Consider the following 20489-nt stretch of genomic DNA (forward strand, 5'->3'; position numbering starts at 1 on the left):
ATGCTGTAAAACTGAGTCCACTGAGAGCAGAATAGGTAGATAAACAAATAGAGGCAGCAACACCAGCCATGAGAAACATAAAGCCACCAAGGAAATGGTACCAAAATAGTTTTATTCTGTTTTTATCAAAAGAACACAACACTGTGCATGTAAACTTGAACATATGCATCATGTTTCCTTTAAGAAGGTGCTGCTGATCCAGTAGCAAACCCCTCTTAGTCACAAGAGTACACAAAGAGAAAGGGGCAAAACAAGTTCAAACCCACATTCCCCACTACATCCACACTCCCTCTGCTCTTGTATCCCTGACTAGGAGCCAAGGCCATGGCTACCAGCTGCAGACAGGCAGCACCTCACTCCTCACACCTGCTCAGGATGCTGGGAGTGACAGCATGGCAAGCAGATGAGGACAGGAGAGGTTCCTGCACACAGCACTGAGCACCATGCAAACACCGCTGCAGGACTTCTGACCACAGGATGGCATTTAGCCAAGGTGACAGTCTCCATCTGGGCAGTGGCAGGAGATGGGCTGACAGTGCTGCCCTGGGCCAAGGCTCACCATTTTCTGCACCAGCTTCCCTTCTCCCTGCATGAAGTTGTGTGTGCTGCCTCGGTATTGCTTTTCAAGATTCCTTGCTGCTCCTGCTCCTTGGCAACTCCAGGCTAGCATAACATACCTGTGGCCTGATGTCAGCATGGGGCAGTGCTGTAGGCAAGTCTAACACCACCAAATGCTTCTGACCTCAAAAAGCTTGTATTTAAGTCAATTCAGATGGCTACTGCTGTGACAAGGAGAGGCTGCCCTTCTGCTGTAACATCAGTGCTGCAAACCAGCAACAGCAAGAAGCTAGCAGGCCAGGGATGTGGCTCCACTGGCTCTTCACAGCCCTTCCTGCAGGGAAAAGGGAATCCTGTAAATCCAGGATTACTTCCAGGAGACATTTCAATCACCATAGCTACAAAGCAAGCTGTCATCTCAGTACTGGGAGTCTGCAGACAGATGGAGGAAGGAAAGGGTCAAAACATCCCTCCTCTCCCCAAGAGATGGAGGAGAGGCAGTCAGACAGGAGCTGAGAAAGAGTAAGGCACCGTATGTTACTGAACTTCCTCAAGGAGAGACACTGCAGACCTTTTAAGTCAAACATGCCATGTTAGGATAGGGAAAATAGGACTAATGTGCACACGGTGATTTGGAAATCATTAACAGATGCAAAGTTCCAGCTATTGATTTTGGATTGAATGCTCCACCAAGACAAAAACAAAACAAATTCTTCCCTTTGCCCTAAGGTAAGATGGTGCCAAAGACAGGGAAACGGGATGAACATCCAGGTATCCAAAGCACACAGAAGAGAACCAGGCTGTGCAGCAGGTTAAGAGGCAGGCAGTTGGCAGCAATGCAAGTTGGGAAATGTTTTTTCTGGCTCTGGTCTTGTCAGTATCTTCTGAGATTGTCACAGAACACAAAAAACAGACCCCAGAAAAAAATAGGCAAAGGAGAGCACAGAATAGAAGAGGAAAGCAGATTATAGGAACAAATTCACTGCATCACTTGGAAATGGTGATGTCTCCCTGGTACTGCAGCTCAGGAATCAAACACAGGATCCGTGGCAGAGCAGAGGAAACTGCAAAAGTGGGATGGCAAGCATGTGGCAGCACTGGGCTTGGGCAGGTTACATCAGGCACTGATTCTCTGCCTCAGTGTGATCCTTAACAGAATGTCTGAGGAGCAGGATAACACAAAGAATCCTGCCCTCTGTCCCAAGGATGTCTTGCATCTCTCGTTTCTCCTCCTACTCTCACTTTGCAGCACAGTAAAGCAGTGGAAATTTAACACTCTTTCAATGGTGAAAAGACCCAGTGACACACTGCAGTCTGAGCACAGACTTCACAGTGCTGGACCAGTGCTTCCCAAGCAGCTGAAGTTTTCCAGTGCACAATGAATTCTGGCTTACAGTGCAACGCAAGACCCTGTCATCCAGGCAAAACATGCTGCAGCCAGCCATGGACACCCCAACACAGGGCTCTTGCTTGAAGTAGGGGTGTAACAGAGATCTGTTCGAGACTACTTCTTCTGAGTCATTATCTAGTTTCACTGCCTACAGGAATGGAAAACGTTATGGATATGCAGATCCTATTTAAATCCTCTATTCCACACCAAACTCCTTGCTGGGTCTCTTCCAAAGGAGGATCACAGGAGCCTCTGCTGACCAACACAGAATCCCTGAAAAGAACTACATCATGTTGACAGAAACACACAGGCCACAAAGTGAAGCCGTATCAAGCAAGATAAAGGTAAACTCTTTGCTTGGCCTCAGCAAGGAGCAGTGGGAAATAGTGTGCAGCCATACAGCACTCAAAAGCCACATCTCCTACCTCAAGGATAATGTTTGCTAAATAACTGCACCTACTGTGGAAGGCTTTCCTGGTGTCTGTCCTTTAATATTCCAGTATAAGTTTGTTAGTACAGGATATTCCCTCACTTGGAAGCACCAATTTTATAGGGAAGAAACAAGAGAGGCAGAGTGCTTGCAATTCATTGCTAGAAGAAAAATCAACCCAACTGCCAACTATAGGCAGGATGCCCATGCACATGCTGCATCTGCCCCATCAAACACTGGGCAACATCCCCATTCACAGCTGGGAGAGCTGCTGAGCTACAGTAGGTTCCTTTCCACCTCTGTCAGCCAGTATTTCCCTTTGTTTTGACATGGCTCTTTGCAGGGCTCTCTTGGATTTCCTGAGGAGGAAGGCTAGTTTCTCTGGTAGTCCTCAGATCAGCTTGCTGGAAGGCACAAGAATCCAGAAACACACTGGGGATGCTGTCACCAAAATACAACTTGCTGTTCGCAGCTATTGCCTGGTATTTCATGAGTTCCAGATACTCTGGGGTAAGTTTCAGCTACAAAAGGAGAAAACAGAGACAAGTTTCTGCATTGTCAAGATTTCAACTCAGGTAGCCACTTCTTAGGAACTGAGATGTGTGCTGATCAATTAAGTATTTTCTCAGTGCTGTTCACACGCTTGTTTGTCTCCGGTGCAGTGGAAACAATTAAGCAAATCATCTTCTGACCAGCTTTTAAGTGCTCACCTTGTTGGAGTCAGCTAACTTCTGAGCAGTGTAGTACTCTGCATCTGCTTTTGCCTTCTCTCTTGCTAGGAATGCAGCATCTAATACAGGAAAAGAAGCATCAGCAAGTGAACAAGCACAACACAGCGAGCACATGAGCCTGTTCTGTGGGGATGAGCTGGCCTTGGAGTGCCTGTGACACAGCCTGGCTGGCCAGAGACCTACACTTGTGGCCCCTTGGAGAGGTAACCTTGTGCTACTCTGGCCTCTGTTACTTTTGAAGGGCAGTACTACCTGTGGTTTCTCTACCTAACACCACTCTTAGCTGAAACACAGCCCATAAGAGATTATTCTTTTACACCATTGACTCAAAGCTTGCTGAAGGACACAGACAAACAAGTCCAAGCCAGTTAAGTGTTGGGAAATCCTTTGTCTGAGGGACACAGATGGACAAGACCAGGGGCCATGAGAGAGACAGAGACAGATAGAGAGAAAGAGGGAGGGAGAGAGGGGGAGGGGGAAAGGGAGAGGAAGGAGGAGAGAGGGGGAGGGGGGGACGGAAAAGAGGAGAGAAAGAGAAACAGGGAGAGGAAGGGAGAGGGGGAGAGAGAGAGAGGGAGAAAGAGAGATGGAGGCAGAGAGAGAAGAAGGGAGGGAGGGAGAGAAGAGACTGCAGCTTAATGTCCCTGAAGAAGTCTTTTGTGTGGACTTATTTCAAGGAAGATGGCCATCACAGGGGGTGCTGCACATGACTCTTACCCAAGCATAGAGGGATGTTACATAGGCAGGAAAAAAAGGAAGATAAAAGAGGGATCAGCAACCATGAAGTTAGGTTTTTTGACACCAGATTCCTCACAACGTGAACAAGAGAGGTTTCTGACATCAGATTCCTCACATGATGCTTGCATGCTGAAGAACAAGGTGTCTGCCATCAGATCCCTCACTACAGAAGTTCTGCTTGCTGATGGACTCTCCTGGACCTGCTACCTGAATCCTGCTGCCTGCTCCTGGACTTACCCTGCAGCTTCTTCCCACTACCTGCTTGCTGCTGGTAGCCGGCCACACTGCTGCTGCTCTCCCCCCCTGCGCTTTTGTCTCAGACCATTAGAATATCTTGCAGCAGGACCGCTGCTGGATCCCGGTGGTGACTATCCCTGCCTTACACAATTCTTGCCTCTTTCTATCTTTTCTATCGCCTGATTTTCCTTCCCCATCACCCTAAAAATTGTCCGTCCTCCCTTTCCCCATCTCCCTGATTAAGATTTGTAATAAACTGGTCAGACCAACATTTGAACTGTTGTTTCTTAATCTCACGCTGGGTATACATACACCAAAGAACCTCAATCTCCCTCCTAAAAATTGGAGTGAGACACAGCCCCAGCAGCAGACTAGCACCACAGTTACCTTCAATCTCAGAAATTCGCTTCTCTGTTTCCTTCTCCATAATCTTCTGTTGATAGTGAATCCTGGCCACCTGGGCAGCCTTCTCTGCCTCTGCAATCACAACAGGCTCAGCTCAGACATATGTTTCACAAGGCAAGAGAATCAGCAATTTGACCCCAGCCCTGTGTCACAGACACAAAAGTGATTTGCCTCTGCTGCCTCCCGTTCTGCTCAGACCCTATGGCCCTGTACAGCTCAGTGCCAGCTTGTGCTCTAAGAAAGAAAATAGTCCCGGTGCTTCTAGAGCAGAACTGGTTGATATTCTTTTTGCAAGTGTGATTCCTCATACTCAAGGGCATTTAGCTTAAAGCCCAACTTTGCTGGCAGAGATGTTAACTCTTGACCTTCTCTAAAGCAGCCCTGCTGTAGGACAAAGATGCCGCTCTGCTGCTTTGGGAGGAAGGCACAGCAGCACAAAAACTTTTGTTTTCTACATCTCCCACTGACTGCTGGCACAACTTCCATCAAGACACTGTCCCGTAATTTGTTTCCCACAGGATGCAGGAATGGAAACTGTCTCTAGCCTAAGTATGCTGACATACCAATGAGTGCTTTCTTCCGGTCCGTCTCTGCCTCCTTCTCTACTACCTTCTGCTTCTGAGCTGCAATGAGGAACTTGGTCTTCTCAGCCTCCCTGCAAAACAAGAAACAATCTCATGAAAACAGAGCTAGGTAACAGTTCTACAAACAAGGGCACAAGAGGAAAAGATGCCAACCAGATGTTAGCAGCATTCTCTTACAAAAGTGACAACTAGTCCTGTTTAAGCATGTTTATTGCCAGTGGGTTGAAGGAAATGTACCTCATGCACATGCATGAGCAAAGTACACTTCTCACCATCATCTGAGCACAAAGTAAGAGTTTTCTAACAGCATTATGCTCATGCTGAACCCTCAGAACCAATTTGTGGAGTTTTAGATGCTGCTACTCACATCAGCTCAAAATTTCTTCGGATAGCTTCAGGGATTTTAGGTTTTGTAACACGCACAGCCTATAAAAAAAAAAAGTGTATATTTTAGATGAAACATTTTAATGAACTCCGCATAGCTAAGAAACATCCAGTTTCACAAAGACATTTTCATATTAATCCAAGACCACACATAGCAGTTTGCAATCCTCTTGTGCCACGCAGCTCAGCAACAGTCACTTTCACACAAGCACTGTATTGGTTGTTAATATACAGATGGTAGCAAAGATGGTAACAAATGTACAGAAGTAATAAGCAAAGGGAAACTCACCAGTGGTGGTGTGTTAGCCGAAGAAGCTGGGGCAGTCCTCACTGGAGAGCAATCTCCAAGAGATGCTGCTTCAGTGGGAGTCAGCCCTTAAATGAGGTCTCAGAGGAGGTGGAGTCGAGCTCCACCCCTCCCGGGAGCACAGCTACATCACTCTCACCTGTGCTCCCACAGCTGACCCCATACTTGCCTCAGCTGATTAATCAGAGGTTCAGGCTGTGATTACCAGTCTCCCATACATGCACTTTACATTTGTATTTCCTATCTCTTGAGTTTTTAAGAAAACAATGTGATCAAGCAATGGCTGATTTCTGAAGAAGTTCATCCTCTTTATTAGAAGCTTAGTTCTTCAGCCCAAAGGTGGAATGGCTCCCTAAGCAACACTGGACAACAAATCCCAAAGTAATGCTCAAGAAAGAAGCTCACAAACCCAAAAAAATTAAATGGAAGGAGTAAGAACGACAAACAGTAGCAAAGTTACAAGCTCAGGAATTACTTTTCCAAGAGAAAAGCTTGCAAAAGCTACTAGGCAACAAGAAACTGCAGCAAAGACAGAGAGCAGTAGGGCATAGGTGGCAGCTGGACACAACTGCTGCATGCAGCTGCTGATCACCAAGAGTGATTAGCGTGGCAATGCTGACCACCAGCCTGTGTGCATCACCTGGCTGATGACTAAATTTTGAGAGATGTGGATTAAGACAGTCCATGGCAGTAAATTGGCTGAACCCATGCCTGGAAAGAAGAGTCAGCCTGGCATCAGAGCAGGACACTTAGGAACAACTATTGCTCCTCTGAACAAGCAAGTAGATTTATGGGACATCAGATCAGAACCAGTCCTTCACTGAAAGGGCTTTCTAAGCTTCTGCCAGGATCAAAGCCTCTCCAAGTTCCTGACGAGTTTGTGCATGCAGAAAGCTCATCTCAAAGCAGTTCCCAGCTGCAGCAGGGTGCACAGGGATATATTCTTTCCATCTCCGTAATACTACCAAATCAAAGATCAGTCTCTAGAAGTGTGGCTTTTCAAACATGAGCAAAGATTCCTCTGTAGTCCAATAAAACACTGATCTTGGAAAACCTCCTCTAGCTTAGACCTTATCTACTTGAAAGTAAAATCTGCTTGTGTCTACTACACAAAAGCATTACTGTGTATCATCAGTGCTGTTAATATGCAAATACTAAGGCACTGGTACAGGTTGGGACTAAGAAGCTAAGCAAGAGCTTTGCGAAAAAGGATCACGAAGGACTGTCTCTGAAGGCAAGCTGGTGCTCTAATAGCACTGTCACTCTCTGGCAATGAAGCCCAGCCCCCCACCCTGGGGCTGCTCTGGCAAAAACTGAGCAGCAGGGTGAAGCTACTGTGTATTCCCATCTGTCTTGGGGCTGATAAGGCTATATCAGGATATTGGGTGCAATGTGGGGAACACAGTATAAGAGCTACCAACAAACTGTGCAGTTTTACCAGAGACAAGGGCACAGCTCTGATTTGAAATGAAGCAATATACACAGGAAGAGATCTTAAGATCTTAACATCTTAAGAACTAGAGATAAACCACTTCCCTCACAAGTGATGGGGCATCTTCAAACTGCTGGTCCTGTGAACTAAGACAAGGCTGAAGTAGGCAGAATATCCTTCAGCTTTTGACCAACTGCAAAGACTGGGCATAGCACATTGAGAAAGGACAGCTTATGTCACAGATCAGATTTAGCTCTGTCATTAGCATTTCCTACCAAAGAGCACTGAGGCTTTCTTCCATTCTTTTATGTTACACAGAATCACAGAGTCATAGGGGTTGGAAGAAACCTCCAGAGATCATCAAGTCCAAGCCAAAGCCAAAGCAGGTTCCCTAAACCAGGTCGCACAGGTAGGCATCCAGATGGGTCTTGAACATCTCCACAGAAGGAGACTCCACAACCCCCCTGGGCAGTCTGTTCCAGTGAAATCAAGGTAGACAACATCCACCGCTCATCCACCCAGCCAGCAACAACACCACAAAAGGCTACCAGGTTGGTTGAGCATGACCTCCCCTTGGTGAACCCATGCTGACTACTCCTGATAATGTCCTTTTCTTCCAATTGTCTGGAGATGGCATCCAGCACCAGCTGTTCCATCACTTTTCCAGGGACAGAGGTGAGGCTGACTGGCCTGTAATTACCCAGATCTTCCTTCTTTGTCAGGTCACGTCACTCCCATATACAAGAAGGGGAGCAGGGAGGACCCAGGGAACTACAGGCTGGTGAGTCTCACCTCCGTGCCTGGGAAGATCATGGAACAGATCCTCCTCAACAACATGCTCGATCACATAAAGAATGAGAATGTGATCCGAGACAGCCAGCATGGCTTCACCAGGGGAAGGTCGTGCTTAACTAATCTTGTGGCCTTCTAAGATGGAGTGACGGCGATGGTGGACGAACGGAAGGCGACTGATGTCATTTACCTGGACCTGAGCAAGGCCTTTGACATGGTCCCCCACCACATCCTCATCTCCAAATTGGAAGGAAGTGGATTTGATGGGTGGACAACTCAATGGATAAGCAATTGGTTGAAAGGCCGCAGACAGAAGGTGGTGGTCAATGGCTCTATGTCCAGGTGGAGGCCGGTAACGAGTGGTGTCCCCCAAGGATCTGTCCTGGGACCGGTGCTCTTTAACATCTTTATTAATGACATCGATGAGGGAATTGAGTGCATCCTCAGCAAGTTTGCTGACGACACTAAGCTGAGTGGTACGGTTGATACAGTGGAAGGAAGGGATGCCATTCAGATGGACCTTGACAGGCTGGAAAGCTGGGCTCAGGTGAACCTAATGAGGTTCAACACGGCAAAGTGCAAGGTTTTGCACTTGGGCTGGAAGAACCCCAGGCACCTGTATAGGCTGGGAGGAGTTGTCCTTGAGAGCAGCTCGGCAGAGAAAGACCTAGGGGTCCTAATGGATGAGAGACTCAACATGAGCCAGCAGTGCGCTCTGGTGGCTCGGAAGGCAAATGGGATCCTGGGCTCTGTCAGGAGAGGGGTGGTCAGCAGGGACAGGGAGGTGATTGTCCCTCTCTACTCGGCTCTTGTGAGGCCCCATCTGGAGTACTGTGTCCAGGTGTGGAGCCCTCGGTACAAGAAGGACAGAGCTGTTGGAAAGGGTCCAGAGGAGGGCCACAAAGATGATCAGGGGGCTGAAGCACCTCCCCTATGAGGACAGGCTGAAGGAGTTAGGCTTGTTCAGCCTGGAGAAGAAAAGGCTGCGGGGTGACCTCATTGCAGCCTTTCAATACCTGAAGGGAACATACACCCAGGAGGGGAGTAAACTCTTTGAAAGAGCAGACAATAGCAGGACTAGGGGAAATGGATCCAAGTTGAAGGAGGGAAGATTTAGGTTGGATGTTAGGGGGAAGTTCTTTACTAGGAGAGTGGTTAGGCCCTGGAACAGGCTGTCCAGGCAGGTTGTGGATGCCCCGTCCTTGGAGGTATCATCATCATCATAGTATCATAGTATCGTGCGAGTTGGAAGGGACCTTAGAGATCATCGAGTCCAACTCCCGGGTTTCGAGCCCCCTGTGTAGCGAAGCGGCACTTCTACCCCTGCGCCACAGGGGGGATTCGAACCCAGGCCCTCCGGTGCCGCAGGCAGCAGCTTAAACCACTGTGCCACTGGGGGCACACACAGGTGTTCAAGGCCAGGTTGGATGGGGCCCTGGGCAACCTGATCTAGTGGGTGTGTATGTTTGGTGGCCCTGCTAGGCAGGGGGGGTTGGAACTACATGATCCTTGAGGTCCCTTCCAACCCGGGTGATTCTGTGATTCTTGCCCTCTTTGAAGACCGGAGTGACACTGGCTATCCTCCAGTCTTCAGGCACCTCCCCCATTCTCCAAGACTTCTCAAAGATGATAGAGAGCGTTTCAGCAATCACCTCTGCCAGCTCCCTCAGCACCCGTGAATGCACCCATGGATTTACCCATGGATTTATGAACACTGGTGTTGCCTAGGCACTCACAGACCAGCTCTTCCCTGACTAAAGGGAAGTCTTCCATTTCCCAGACTCTCTCACTAACCTCCAGTGTCTGGGATTCCTGAGGGAGGGCTTTTCCACTGAAGACAGAAGCAAAGAAGGTGTTCAGTATCTCCGCCTCCTCATCATCCCCCATTACCAGAACGCCCCCCTCACTTAGTGGGGGGCCCACATTCTCCCTAGTCTTCCTTTTACTGTTAACATACCTAAAAATGCCTTTTTTAATTATCCTTTATCACTCTTGCCAGGTGGGCTTTAGCCTTCCTCGTCACATCCTGGCAGGCCCTGACAGCATTTCTATATTCTTCTACATCTTTGGCCTAAAAGGTCATTACCCTATCCCATATATCTCCCTCAACATAAAAACAGCATTTAGAAGTGCTAACTGTCACATGGACAGTTTTCAGCTGCCAAACCTTACCTCAAGGCACAACTATTTCACCGTGAGTGGAAAACAGAAGCAAGAAATCTCATTGGTCCACTGGAAGGCGAATTAATTAGAGGTGAAAAAGTAAACATATTTTATCGAGCAATAAACCTACCTGAATGGTAAGACCTGGTGCCATGACATTGAGATCTTTTTGCAAGGCCAACTTCAGATTCTCATCTATCTGATCTGTGAAGGACAAGAGAGAGATCACATAGCTTTTGTCACCATTTCTCCTACACCCTGTGTGACAGTGATTCAGTTAGCTCTGAAAAGACATCTCCATGGTGTAAAATAAAAAGACTTTCTGAGATCATTCCATGCACTGAATCCTTTTTATATCCCCTGGAAAATATTCCCAAGGATAGAGCCGATAGAGAACTGCATGATAGTGCCTCTGGAAAAGTTCAACTAATGACAAAGTCATGGCACCAGAGCTGAGGGCATATGGACCTCACTGTTTCAGCAAGGAAACATATGCAGTAACGGAAGCAGAAGCCTGTCCTTTCCTACCAGAGCCATGTCAATCCCACTGCCTGCAGTGAGCTCTGCCTCAGCTCTTGAGGGGCCTAAAGAATCCAATACTTGCTACTGAAAAATTATATTTTGTTACTCCCAAGCTCCAGGAAGATCTCTCCACCGAAATATAGTCATGAAGGGATTAAATTGCATGTATTATCAAGAAACACTTCTCTGACTATTTGCGCTTTGTCAGTCTGAGTACAGCATTCACTTTTTTACTGCTTCCTAACATTAGAAGTCTGACAGCTTCTTACCTACCAAAATCATAAATCTGTTTTCTCCTGCTCTGACAATCAAGAAAGAACAAGATGATGTTACACCTTTGGAGACACAGATATGCACCCACTCCAAGGAGCAGAACATCAAATTTGCTAACTCCTGAATGGTGAACTCCTAGTGAAGAAACTAAAGCAGTGCGATGAACTGCAAGCAACTCCCTTTCAGCCCTTTGCTTCTAACAGCCAGAAAGAAACTTTTAAAGCAAAGAAATTAATTCAGCAACAGAGCAAACAGAAGAGAACAAGACCCATCACAGTGAAGGTAACAAGCATGACTCCATATACAACAGCAGAAAACACTCTTTGTATGCCCAGAATTCAGCCCTGAGCAGAAAAGAACTGAAATCAAATCTCCATCCTGAATTCTGAATCATTAGAGAGCAAAGATCCAACAGAAGCGGCACAAAAGTATTTAAGGAGCTTGTTTCTAGACTTCAACTTCAGTGCAGAAGCTGCTTGCTCACAGGTAACATGTTTCACGGAACAGGAAGACTACACGGACTTTGGCTGGTGCATGCAGCTGTTATCCACTTACCAAACAGCTCAATATAAACCTCCTGGAGAGTATGGGCACTGCAGAACTGATTCAACTCATGATGAATTTTATTGAAGATCAAGGTCTTGTCATAGTCCGCAGTGTAATTTCTCACAATATTGTACACTGAGGAAATAAAAGAATTATTATAGCTCACCAACAGCAATGCAGCCAGTGATCCTCTATTGACATGAATTGCTTTCTGCAATGCCTCTGCCTCGAAGTGACAGCTTGGGACAATGGGAAAGCACTGCAGCACTAACACAAGGCACCAGAGAGGTGGGGGATCCCCATCCTTGGCACATTTCAGGACTTGGCTGGACAGAGTTCCAGCTGCCCTGACAACTGTTAGCAACATGCCTGCTATGAGTGGGAGATGTCAAAGGAGAAACCCGCAGAGAGATCCTATCCACCAGTGCTGCTGAGTTACATTACTTCAAAGAGCTCAGTCACTAGAGTAAGACATACTAAATGCTCCTTGTTTATGACCTGCCTAACCAAATGGAACAGTAAAACCTATCCAGGACTTACATGTGTAGGATCAGATGCCATACAAAGTAAAAAATAGAAAACAACCAAAAGAAAAAAAAAACACAAAAAAACAAAACCAAAAAACATAATGAACAATGAATACAACATAAACAATGCATCAGTAACACAAGGGTTTTGCATTAAGCTATGCTGCTGAGAAAAAAGCTGTCTGCATCTTTGGTTTAGCAGCTGATGAAATAAGGTTAGAGGCACTTACATGGGCCTTGCTTTTGTAACCTTTCCGTCAGCTGAGTAGGCAAGCACCTGGGGGCTTTGGCATATGTACTGAGTTTCACAGGTCTGCTTCCCTTCAGCTCCAAGAAAGAGGACTGCCTCAGCACTTGCCACAAGCAGCCTAACATGTCAAGTCTTTCAGGGGAGAAGCAGTCCTAGAACTTGATTTTATCTCTGAAAACTTGTAGTTCTTTCAAAGGCTTGCAGGCACAGGCATGAATCTAAGTACTGGGAACCATAAAGGCAACAAGCCACAGATAATGGAAGGTGTTGTGAACCAAGGCAGAGCTGCCCAAGGGCTAAGGCAGCCACAGTGCTGCTTGTTGAGACAGAACTGGATATACCTGCATATGGTGCCAATTTGTTTACAACTTCTATTCGGTCAATGTAGATCATAACACCGCCACTGGAAGCAAAAAAAGAGCGTTAATGAACTATTACTGAAATTGCTAATTCTGGCCAAGTTGTCCTATTTTTACCCAGAACAATTCTAACCTTTCAAGCATTTTGCAATCAGATGTCAGTAAACCCCATTTCTTACAGACTGGTCCTTCTCTACATAAACCTGTTCTAGCAAGCCTGTAAAGCAGCTTTCACTTAACCTTGTCACCTCCTACTCAGCCAACAAAAGGGAAACATCTTCAGACAGAAAAGCAGCCACAATTATCAAAAGGTGGAGTCCAGCAAAACAAAAGTAAGGCAACAAGGCCAGCAGATAACACCTGCTGCAGGCAGCAGGGCAGCCTCTGTAATAGGAAAATTACAATCTGGTTGCTGTCATGGAAACATGGTGGGCTGACTCCCATAGATGGAACACCGCTGTAGAGGGATACTGCCACTTTTGGAAGGGATAGGCTAGGTAGGAAGGGAGAGGGAGTTGCCTGCCGTGTTAAAGAGTGGATAGACTGTGAAGAAATCCCTCTGAGAAATGGTGAGGAACAGGTTGATAGCCTGTGGGTTAGAAGGATGAGACTAATGAAGGGCTAATGCAGGCCACCCAATCAAGGGGAACCTGTTGATGATGCCTTTTTCCTTCAGCTGCAGAAGGCATCACACCCACAGGACTCATCCTGATGGGGGATTTCAATCACCCAGATATCGGCTGAGAAAACCACATGGTGGGCTGCAAGAGATACAGGAGATTCCTGGAGTCTGTGAATGGTGACTTTCTGGTTCATGTCATGGATAGACTGACTGCAGGTCAAGTACTGCTGGATTTGGTGCCCACTAATGCAGAGGAGATAATTAAAGGCATTAAGACTGGAGGCAGTCTTGGCTGCAGTGACCATGTCTTGGTTGGGTTTGTGATTTCAAGGAACATGGGCCTGGCAAAGAGTGGGGTGGTTGGGTGAGCCTCAGTCCTGTGCCGAGGAAGATAATGGAACAGATCCTCCTGGAAGACATGGTAAGGTACATGAGGAATGAACAGGTGATCCAAGACAGCCAATGTGGTTTTAACTAGGGAAGGTTGTGCCTGACCAACATGGTGGATTTCTAAGATGGAATGACAGCATCAGTGGACAGAAGGAAAGCGATCAAAGTCATCTGCCTGGACTTGTGCAAGGCCTTTGACATGGTCCCCCACCACATTCTTATCTCTAAATTGGAGAAATACAGTTTTGAGAGGGTGGACTTTTTGGTGTATAAGGAATTGGTTTGAAGGCCATAGACAGAGGGTTGTGGTAAATGGCACTATGTCCATGTGGAAGCTGGTGATAAGCATGTCCTGCATGGGTCTGTCTTGGGACTGGTGCTCTTCAATAACTTCATCAACAGTGGGCTTGAGTGCTCCCTCAGCAAGTTTGCCAATGACACCAAGTTGAATGGTGCGGTTGACAAACTAGAAAGAAGGGATGCCATCCAGAGGGACCTTGACAAACTAGAAAGGTGGACCTGTGTGAACCTAATGAGGTTCAAAATTGCGAAGACCAAGGTTTTGCACTTGGGTCAGAGTAATCTCAGATATGTATACAGACTGGGAAGAACTCCTTAAGAGTAGCCCTGAAGAAAAGAACCTGGGGATCCTGGTGAATGATAAACTGATCATGAGCCAGCAGTGTGCACTTGCAGCTCAGAAGGCCAATGGTTCCCTGGGCTTCCTCACAAGATGGGTGGCCAGCAGGAACAGGGAGGTGATTGTCACTCTCTACTCTGCCTTCTTGAGGCTCCATCTAGTATACTGAGGTTGGGTGTGGGGCCCCCAGTAGAAGAATGATGTGGAGAGGGTCCACAGGAGGGCCATAAAGGTGCTGGAGCACCTCCCTTATGAAGACAGGCTGAGGGAGCTGAGCTTGTTCAGCCTGGAGAAGACTGCAAAGAGACCTCATTGTGATGTCTCATGATTTGCTACAGGAATAATTCTAAGAACTCATTTTAACAAGGGCCAAAACAGATCAAAATTAACTCTGCTTTATTAATATCATCACCAGAGTTCAACACTGAATTTCAAAAGTGTTGATATGCGTCACCATTCTAGTCATACTGATAGTGTTCTGTTGTTTTTCTAAACAGAAGCATTGCAAGTACCTTGCAGTGAAAACACAGAAAGAATCACTTCCCACTAAACCTAATGGTGCAAATTCAGCAATCCCTTTACCTTGTGAAGGGATCAACAGAACAGGATCTGCAACCCAACCCAGCTTGCTCTCCTTGCTTTGCTTGCTTCAACAGTATAAGAATCAACTTAATTATGAAGCAGGAAAGTGCCACCCCTGGTAGGCTGCTGCTTTATTCTGACATACTCTCTCTAAGATGCTGATTCCAGTAAATGCCTCAGGAATTCCAGGAAACTTATTTCTTGAGCTGTTGTTGTCATCTCCCACCAGGAGGAAGGGCTTCTGCTCGCCATTTACTTTTGCCCACTGCTGGAATCAGCACTCGTATTCACCACAAGCTTTTGTCTAGAAATATGTAAAGCAGAAGGCAGACAAAAGCAGACCAATGGGTGAGCAGAGAAATGCAAGGAAGAAAACAAGGAAAGCTGGGAGGTCATCAGTGTAAGTGCAAACATGAATTCCAGCAAGAGCACTTGATCCCATACCTCCTGCTTGATTTCCAAGTGGAATGAATGCATTTATGCTTGGAACTAATTTTATGCTTTTACTTTTCAGCCTCTGCATCACAGCACTATAAACAATTAATGTGAACTACGCAAGAGAACACATCTACTCATCACCAAAAGAAATACAATGAAAAAACATACCTTGTCCCACAAGGCACATTTTTTACTTCATCAGTCTGCAAAGTGGTCTGAAATAAAGATAACCAATGCTCAGAAACACACACCATTCTTCAGGCAGACTGTGCTGCGTTCAATCCCTCAAAACCATAACAGAGGCACAAAGAACCAAACTGCATCTTCTGCCTCCCTCGTGACAGTTGTAGGTGCAAGCAGGAAATGGTCTTCATCCTAACTGCAGTCTAGGAGAGACAATGGCAGCCGTGCTCATTTCCCTACTCTTACTTCCTGAAGCTTTCCTGGGAATCCAGACACAAACAGATCGTACCCTCGAGTGAGGCATCCTTCTGCTCCAAATGAAACTGTGCAACTTTTCATGCAGCAAAGCACCCAAAGGCCCAACAAATGCTGACATTTTGCATGGGGAAGCAGTTAAGAGACACTGACCTGCACAGATTTGAACGTGGTGATGAAGGGCAACATGATGTGGTAGCCTGGTCCACTTGGACTAGTTAACAATGCACCACCCCTAGAGAGAGGGAGAGAGATGAAGAAAACATTGAAACAAATGGAAAATACTACACACAGGCTTTGAGAGAAGACAAAATGCCAGGAGTCACATTTGTGTTAGTGTGAATTACACAATACACCTGCTCCATATTTGCTGCATCAAAGAGTCACTTCAGGCCTGTAACCTCCTTCACTACAGTGCCAGACAATGATCTATCTTGAGAATATAAGCTGAACTGTCTCAATAGCACAATTTCTGTATAAAATGGTTGACTCTAAATAAGACACTTGCCTGTTGCAACTTGACAGTTTTGAGAAATTAACTTTTAAAGATAGCAGACATAGATAAATACTTCCATTGCTACAACAGTGCAGAGAGCACAGAATTTTTTCCTCTAAGCTGTTGACTAGCAGTCATGAAAAGTTCAGCAGCTGGTGATTCTGCCAGTTTGGGTTTCCACAGAGCATTCAGCACAGCCCCTTACTTGAAGGACAATGACCTGCAGTCCCTTGTGTGGTCAGACAACTCGTTCTAAGCTGGAGACAGAGGAGAACTCTGAGCAAGCAGTCCTCAGCATCCTGCTAAGGCCCACATTGTTCAACACACTCATAATTACAGGAAAAAAAAACAGCACAAGGGGATTGGCCCAAAATGGGGAATATGAAGTGTAAAAAAGAAATTAAATGGCATAAGTGACCCAAAGATTCAGAAAAGCTGGCAGAAAAAAGCTTGGAGAGGCTGAGACTGAATTTCTCCATTCCTTTATTAAAATTTGAAGAAGCATCCAGCAACTGCCACCTCTCCTTTCTATAGAGTTTGTTCAGGGCAGCTGCAAGCTCCCAGCGCCACTGGGCTAGGCAGGGGCAGGCAGGTGTCCAGCTGTCCTGGGACGGGGCAAAAGCACTCAGGTGAGAGCAACAAAGCTGTAGGCAGGACCAGGGTACAGGCTTCATGCTTTTAGATCCCAATTACGAGCAGAAGAGTTACTTTGAACAGAGGTAGGAAAATCAGCAGAGAGCTCAGAAGGTCTGAGGACTGCAATGGCTTTGTACAGTACCGTGCCTTATAGGTGCAGGAAAGCAGAAATAACTCACCCTGCCCACCTCAAGGCAAAACGCCGAGGAAAAAGCGGCAGGGAACAATCCCCTCCTAGGGCACTCTGAGGGCTGCGGATCTCACCAGTCAGAAAAAGCTGCGGAGGCCTTCCAGTAAGGAACGCTACCTGTAGTACACGGCCAGGTGCCCCTCCTCAACCCTGTGGATGGAGGCATACAGGAAGAAGACGAGGACTCCCGTAGCGGCCGCCACCACCGCTCCGGCCTGGGCCATGGTCATTCTCTCAGCACCTGTGAGACAAACTCCTGAGGGAGGGCGGGAGGAGGCTCCCTTCCCCTTCCCAAGGGGACGGAAACTCTCGGCCTTCGCACCGCAGCCCTCACGCATCCCAGCTCGGCGCCGCACAGGCCTGACCCGTCCCCACCTCACGAATCCCTCCTTCAGACAGAAAAACGCGCCTCGGATACCCGCGCACCACCCCCCCGATCCCCACTCACCTGGCGGGCCGGCCCCGGGAGGCCCCCGCCTGCCTTACGACCGTCCCGCCAGGCTCCGAGCGGCCGCGCAGAGCCCGGAGCCGAAAGACGCCGCACCCTCCCGACCGACCAGGCCCAACAGCCGCCCCGCCCACCACGCGCCCACGTGTGGCGGAGGCCCAGCGCAGGGCGGGAGCGGAGCCAGAGCCGAGCGGCGCCCGATGATGACGTCACGCGACCACCGCCCCGCTCCGAGCAGAGCCACCGCAGCCTACGAACCGCGTTTATTAACGAGAAAATCTGCTTAAAATACGCACGCGCACCCGTCTAAACATTACAAACGTTCCGCTGCACCCTGCGGCTGACAGCCCCGGCCTCCTCTTGCCCGATGCTACGGGGCCCGATAGGGCGTTACAGGGCCCACGTCCCTCCACGGCAGTAGGCCCAGCCCCGGGCAAGGCCACGGCCCTGCCAAACAGAGCGCTCGCTGTGCTGAAGGCACGAGGAGGCCGCAGTCTGTGAACAGTTAGTGCCGGTTGCATATATCCGATGCTGGGCACACAGCCTGGGCGACCCGCATGTCCAAACCAAGAGGCAATGGGGCACGTGGCATGGGACTGCAGCCAGCTGTCTGCACACAGGCAGGAAGCAGCACAGCTCCTGGGCCTACTTCAGCCAGCTCCAGTCCAAGTTCTGAAAGAGGAAGCAAGGAAAAAAGCAACTTAGGTGGAGACAAAAGATTAACTATCTAGCGCCTATCTATCCTCCAGATAATCATTCCATCACAACTGGAAAAACCCTCACTGTTTCATGACACAGCTCTCACGCATGGCACAGACTGTCTTGCTCTGAAAGTGATGTTGTACCTGTACACAACCTACTGCTACTGGCCCTAACGATTATACAGGCAGTACAGAAACAAACAAATGAAAAACAGGTTCCCAGTCATGTTTATGCAAAAATAGAGGAAAAAAGAAAAAAATCTTATCGATTTCTTTCTTTTGTGTTCCTCTCAGTGACTTCCTTTTCTGCTGCTTTCCTATCGTTTCACTTCTGTGTCATGATACAAGGGGAATGGGAAAGGAACCAAGTGTAACCAAGTCAAGTATTGATTGGCGAGCATGATTCCACAAGAAAGAAAAATCCTTCTGGGTTAAAATACATTAGAGTCAGACCATTGGGATGAGATGTGGGGGATGACAGAGAGAGAGGTAAGAATAACAGGTAGAAGTCAGAGAGCTTCCTCCTCTCAGCAATAGCAACTTCTGCTAATGAGTTTTCATTCACTATTAAGTTCTCACTGAATTCATCCTGAGTAACTTAGCAACTCCAGTAAATTCTTGGTTCACTGTTTACTATGATTCATAAACAGCAGAACATTAAAATGTCTAAGGAATTAACATTAAGAGCTCCATTTCACCAACCACCTTCATTTCTCCAACCCTCTGTTCCTTATTTCTTTAGTTGTAACAGATCACAGAATCACAGAATGATCTGGGTTGGAAGGGACCTCAAGGATCATGAAGTTCCAACCCCCCTCTGCCTGGCAGGGCCACCAATCTTCCACATTTACTAGATCAGGTTGCCCAGGGCCCCATCCAACCTGGCCTTGAACACCTCCAAGGATGGAGCATCCACAATCTCCCTGGGCAGCCTGTTCCAGGACTTCACCACTCCCCTAGTAAAGAACTTCCCTATAACATCCAACCTAAATCTTCCCTCTTTCAACTTAAAACCATTTCCCCTTGTCCAGCTATTATCGGCCCTTTCAAAGAGTTTACTCCCCTCCTGGATATAGGTTCCCTTCAGGTACTGAAAGGCTGCAATGAGGCCACCCCGCAGCCTTCTTTTCTCCAGGCTGAACAAGCCTGACTCCCTCAGCCTATCTTCATAGGGCAGGTGCTCCAGCCCCCTGATCATCTTCGTCGCTCTCCTCTGGACCCTTTCCAACAGCTCTCAGTCTTTCTTGAACTGAGGGATCCACACCTGGATACAGTACTCCAGATGGGGCCTCACAAGAACAGATCAACAGATCAACAGTTGTAACTTTTTATCCCATAAGAATGGATGCTAAGCCTCAAGAGACACTGTAAGTAGCTTCTGAAAATAAGAGTTAGAGCATATCAGTGGATCTCACTTCCTCAGGATCCTTGATTTCCCTACAGGACTGCACTAATTTGCAAAATAAATTGAGGCAATCTCAAGCTGGCAGAAGCTGTATTGACTCTTCCCTTTATAAAAAGGTCAGTCTGATTGCCTAATTATACCTACATTGGTGTTTCTACAAAACAGACCTAAAATCAGCTGAGAACCTTCTCAAGAAACCTTGTGTTCCGTGATGCTCTTCATCTTCCTGGTGACTAGGCCCATTTGAACAGTAACTCACCAGCCTCAATCAGTAGCTCAGGAACAGAGTTTCAGACTGCATCAACATTTTTGTCACATCTTGCTATTTCAAAAAGCAATTTCTGCAAAAAACCTTCTTAGGACTCTCTTAAGCCCCACTTTCACCACAATGAGAGCTTAATTTAATAACCAGAAAAGGGCTCCATGCAGGCTGCTTTCCACAAGGACCAGCATGTTAGCAAAGTCCAGGGTGGTGACAGACACCATATGCCAACCACAGCAATTCACATAATCACAAATAATTAAGGAGTGCTAAGGAGTACCCCATACCCACAGAAGATTCTGCTGTGGCTGTGACAGTCAGGCCAGAAACACACCAACAAGCTTACCGTCAGGCTGTTGTTCTGCTCTTCTCTCGCCTCCTGCAACATACTGCTAAAGCGATCAAGATAATTCAGGTTCTCTTCTATCACGTCAACAAAGTTTTCCCTGTACAGAAGGCATAACCAGACAGATATAAAAAAAAGTTAACGTGGACATCAGTAGGTTCCACACTGAAGAAAAAAAAAAAGAACTAACAGTTCTCTGTAAGTATAGAAGCTGCCACTTAGGGCACAAAACATGCCTAGAGGTAGTATCCTGCAGATCCTCACCCT

At 47.2% G+C, this 20489-nt stretch overlaps 2 protein-coding genes across 4 annotated transcripts in view; both read right to left on the reverse strand.

Annotated features, from left to right (window-relative positions):
- Positions 1–91: 91 nt before the first annotated feature.
- ERLIN1 (ER lipid raft associated 1) lies at positions 92–17698 on the reverse strand. Of its 3 annotated transcripts, none has more exons than XM_072340951.1 (12): positions 17509–17641; positions 17178–17301; positions 15892–15973; positions 15469–15515; positions 12611–12672; positions 11502–11627; positions 10282–10355; positions 5441–5499; positions 5053–5144; positions 4472–4561; positions 3089–3168; positions 92–2899 (listed from the first exon to the last, which is right to left on the reverse strand). In XM_072340951.1, the coding sequence occupies exons 2-12, from the start codon at positions 17288–17290 to the stop codon at positions 2681–2683; spliced, it is 1044 nt and encodes a 347-aa protein (XP_072197052.1). In that variant the 5' UTR covers positions 17291–17301; positions 17509–17641; the 3' UTR covers positions 92–2680. The 3 variants fall into 3 exon arrangements, with proteins under 3 accessions (XP_072197052.1, XP_072197053.1, XP_072197054.1); XM_072340952.1 differs by having other exon boundaries at positions 17135–17301; XM_072340953.1 differs by lacking the exon at positions 17178–17301 and having other exon boundaries at positions 17509–17698.
- Positions 17699–17758: 60 nt separating this feature from the next.
- CHUK (component of inhibitor of nuclear factor kappa B kinase complex) overlaps positions 17759–20489 on the reverse strand; it is a 28320-nt gene continuing 25589 nt past the window's right edge. Inside the window, exons 20-21 of the mRNA XM_072340945.1 lie at positions 20223–20322; positions 17759–18180 (exon numbers count right to left, since the gene is read on the reverse strand). Coding sequence (XP_072197046.1) covers positions 18154–18180; positions 20223–20322 — 127 coding nt within the window. The 3' untranslated portion in view covers positions 17759–18153. The remainder of the gene's footprint in view (positions 18181–20222; positions 20323–20489) is intronic.

The sequence above is a fragment of the Excalfactoria chinensis genome, chromosome 6, assembly GCF_039878825.1.
Source record: "Excalfactoria chinensis isolate bCotChi1 chromosome 6, bCotChi1.hap2, whole genome shotgun sequence".
Classification (NCBI taxonomy): domain Eukaryota; kingdom Metazoa; phylum Chordata; class Aves; order Galliformes; family Phasianidae; genus Excalfactoria; species Excalfactoria chinensis.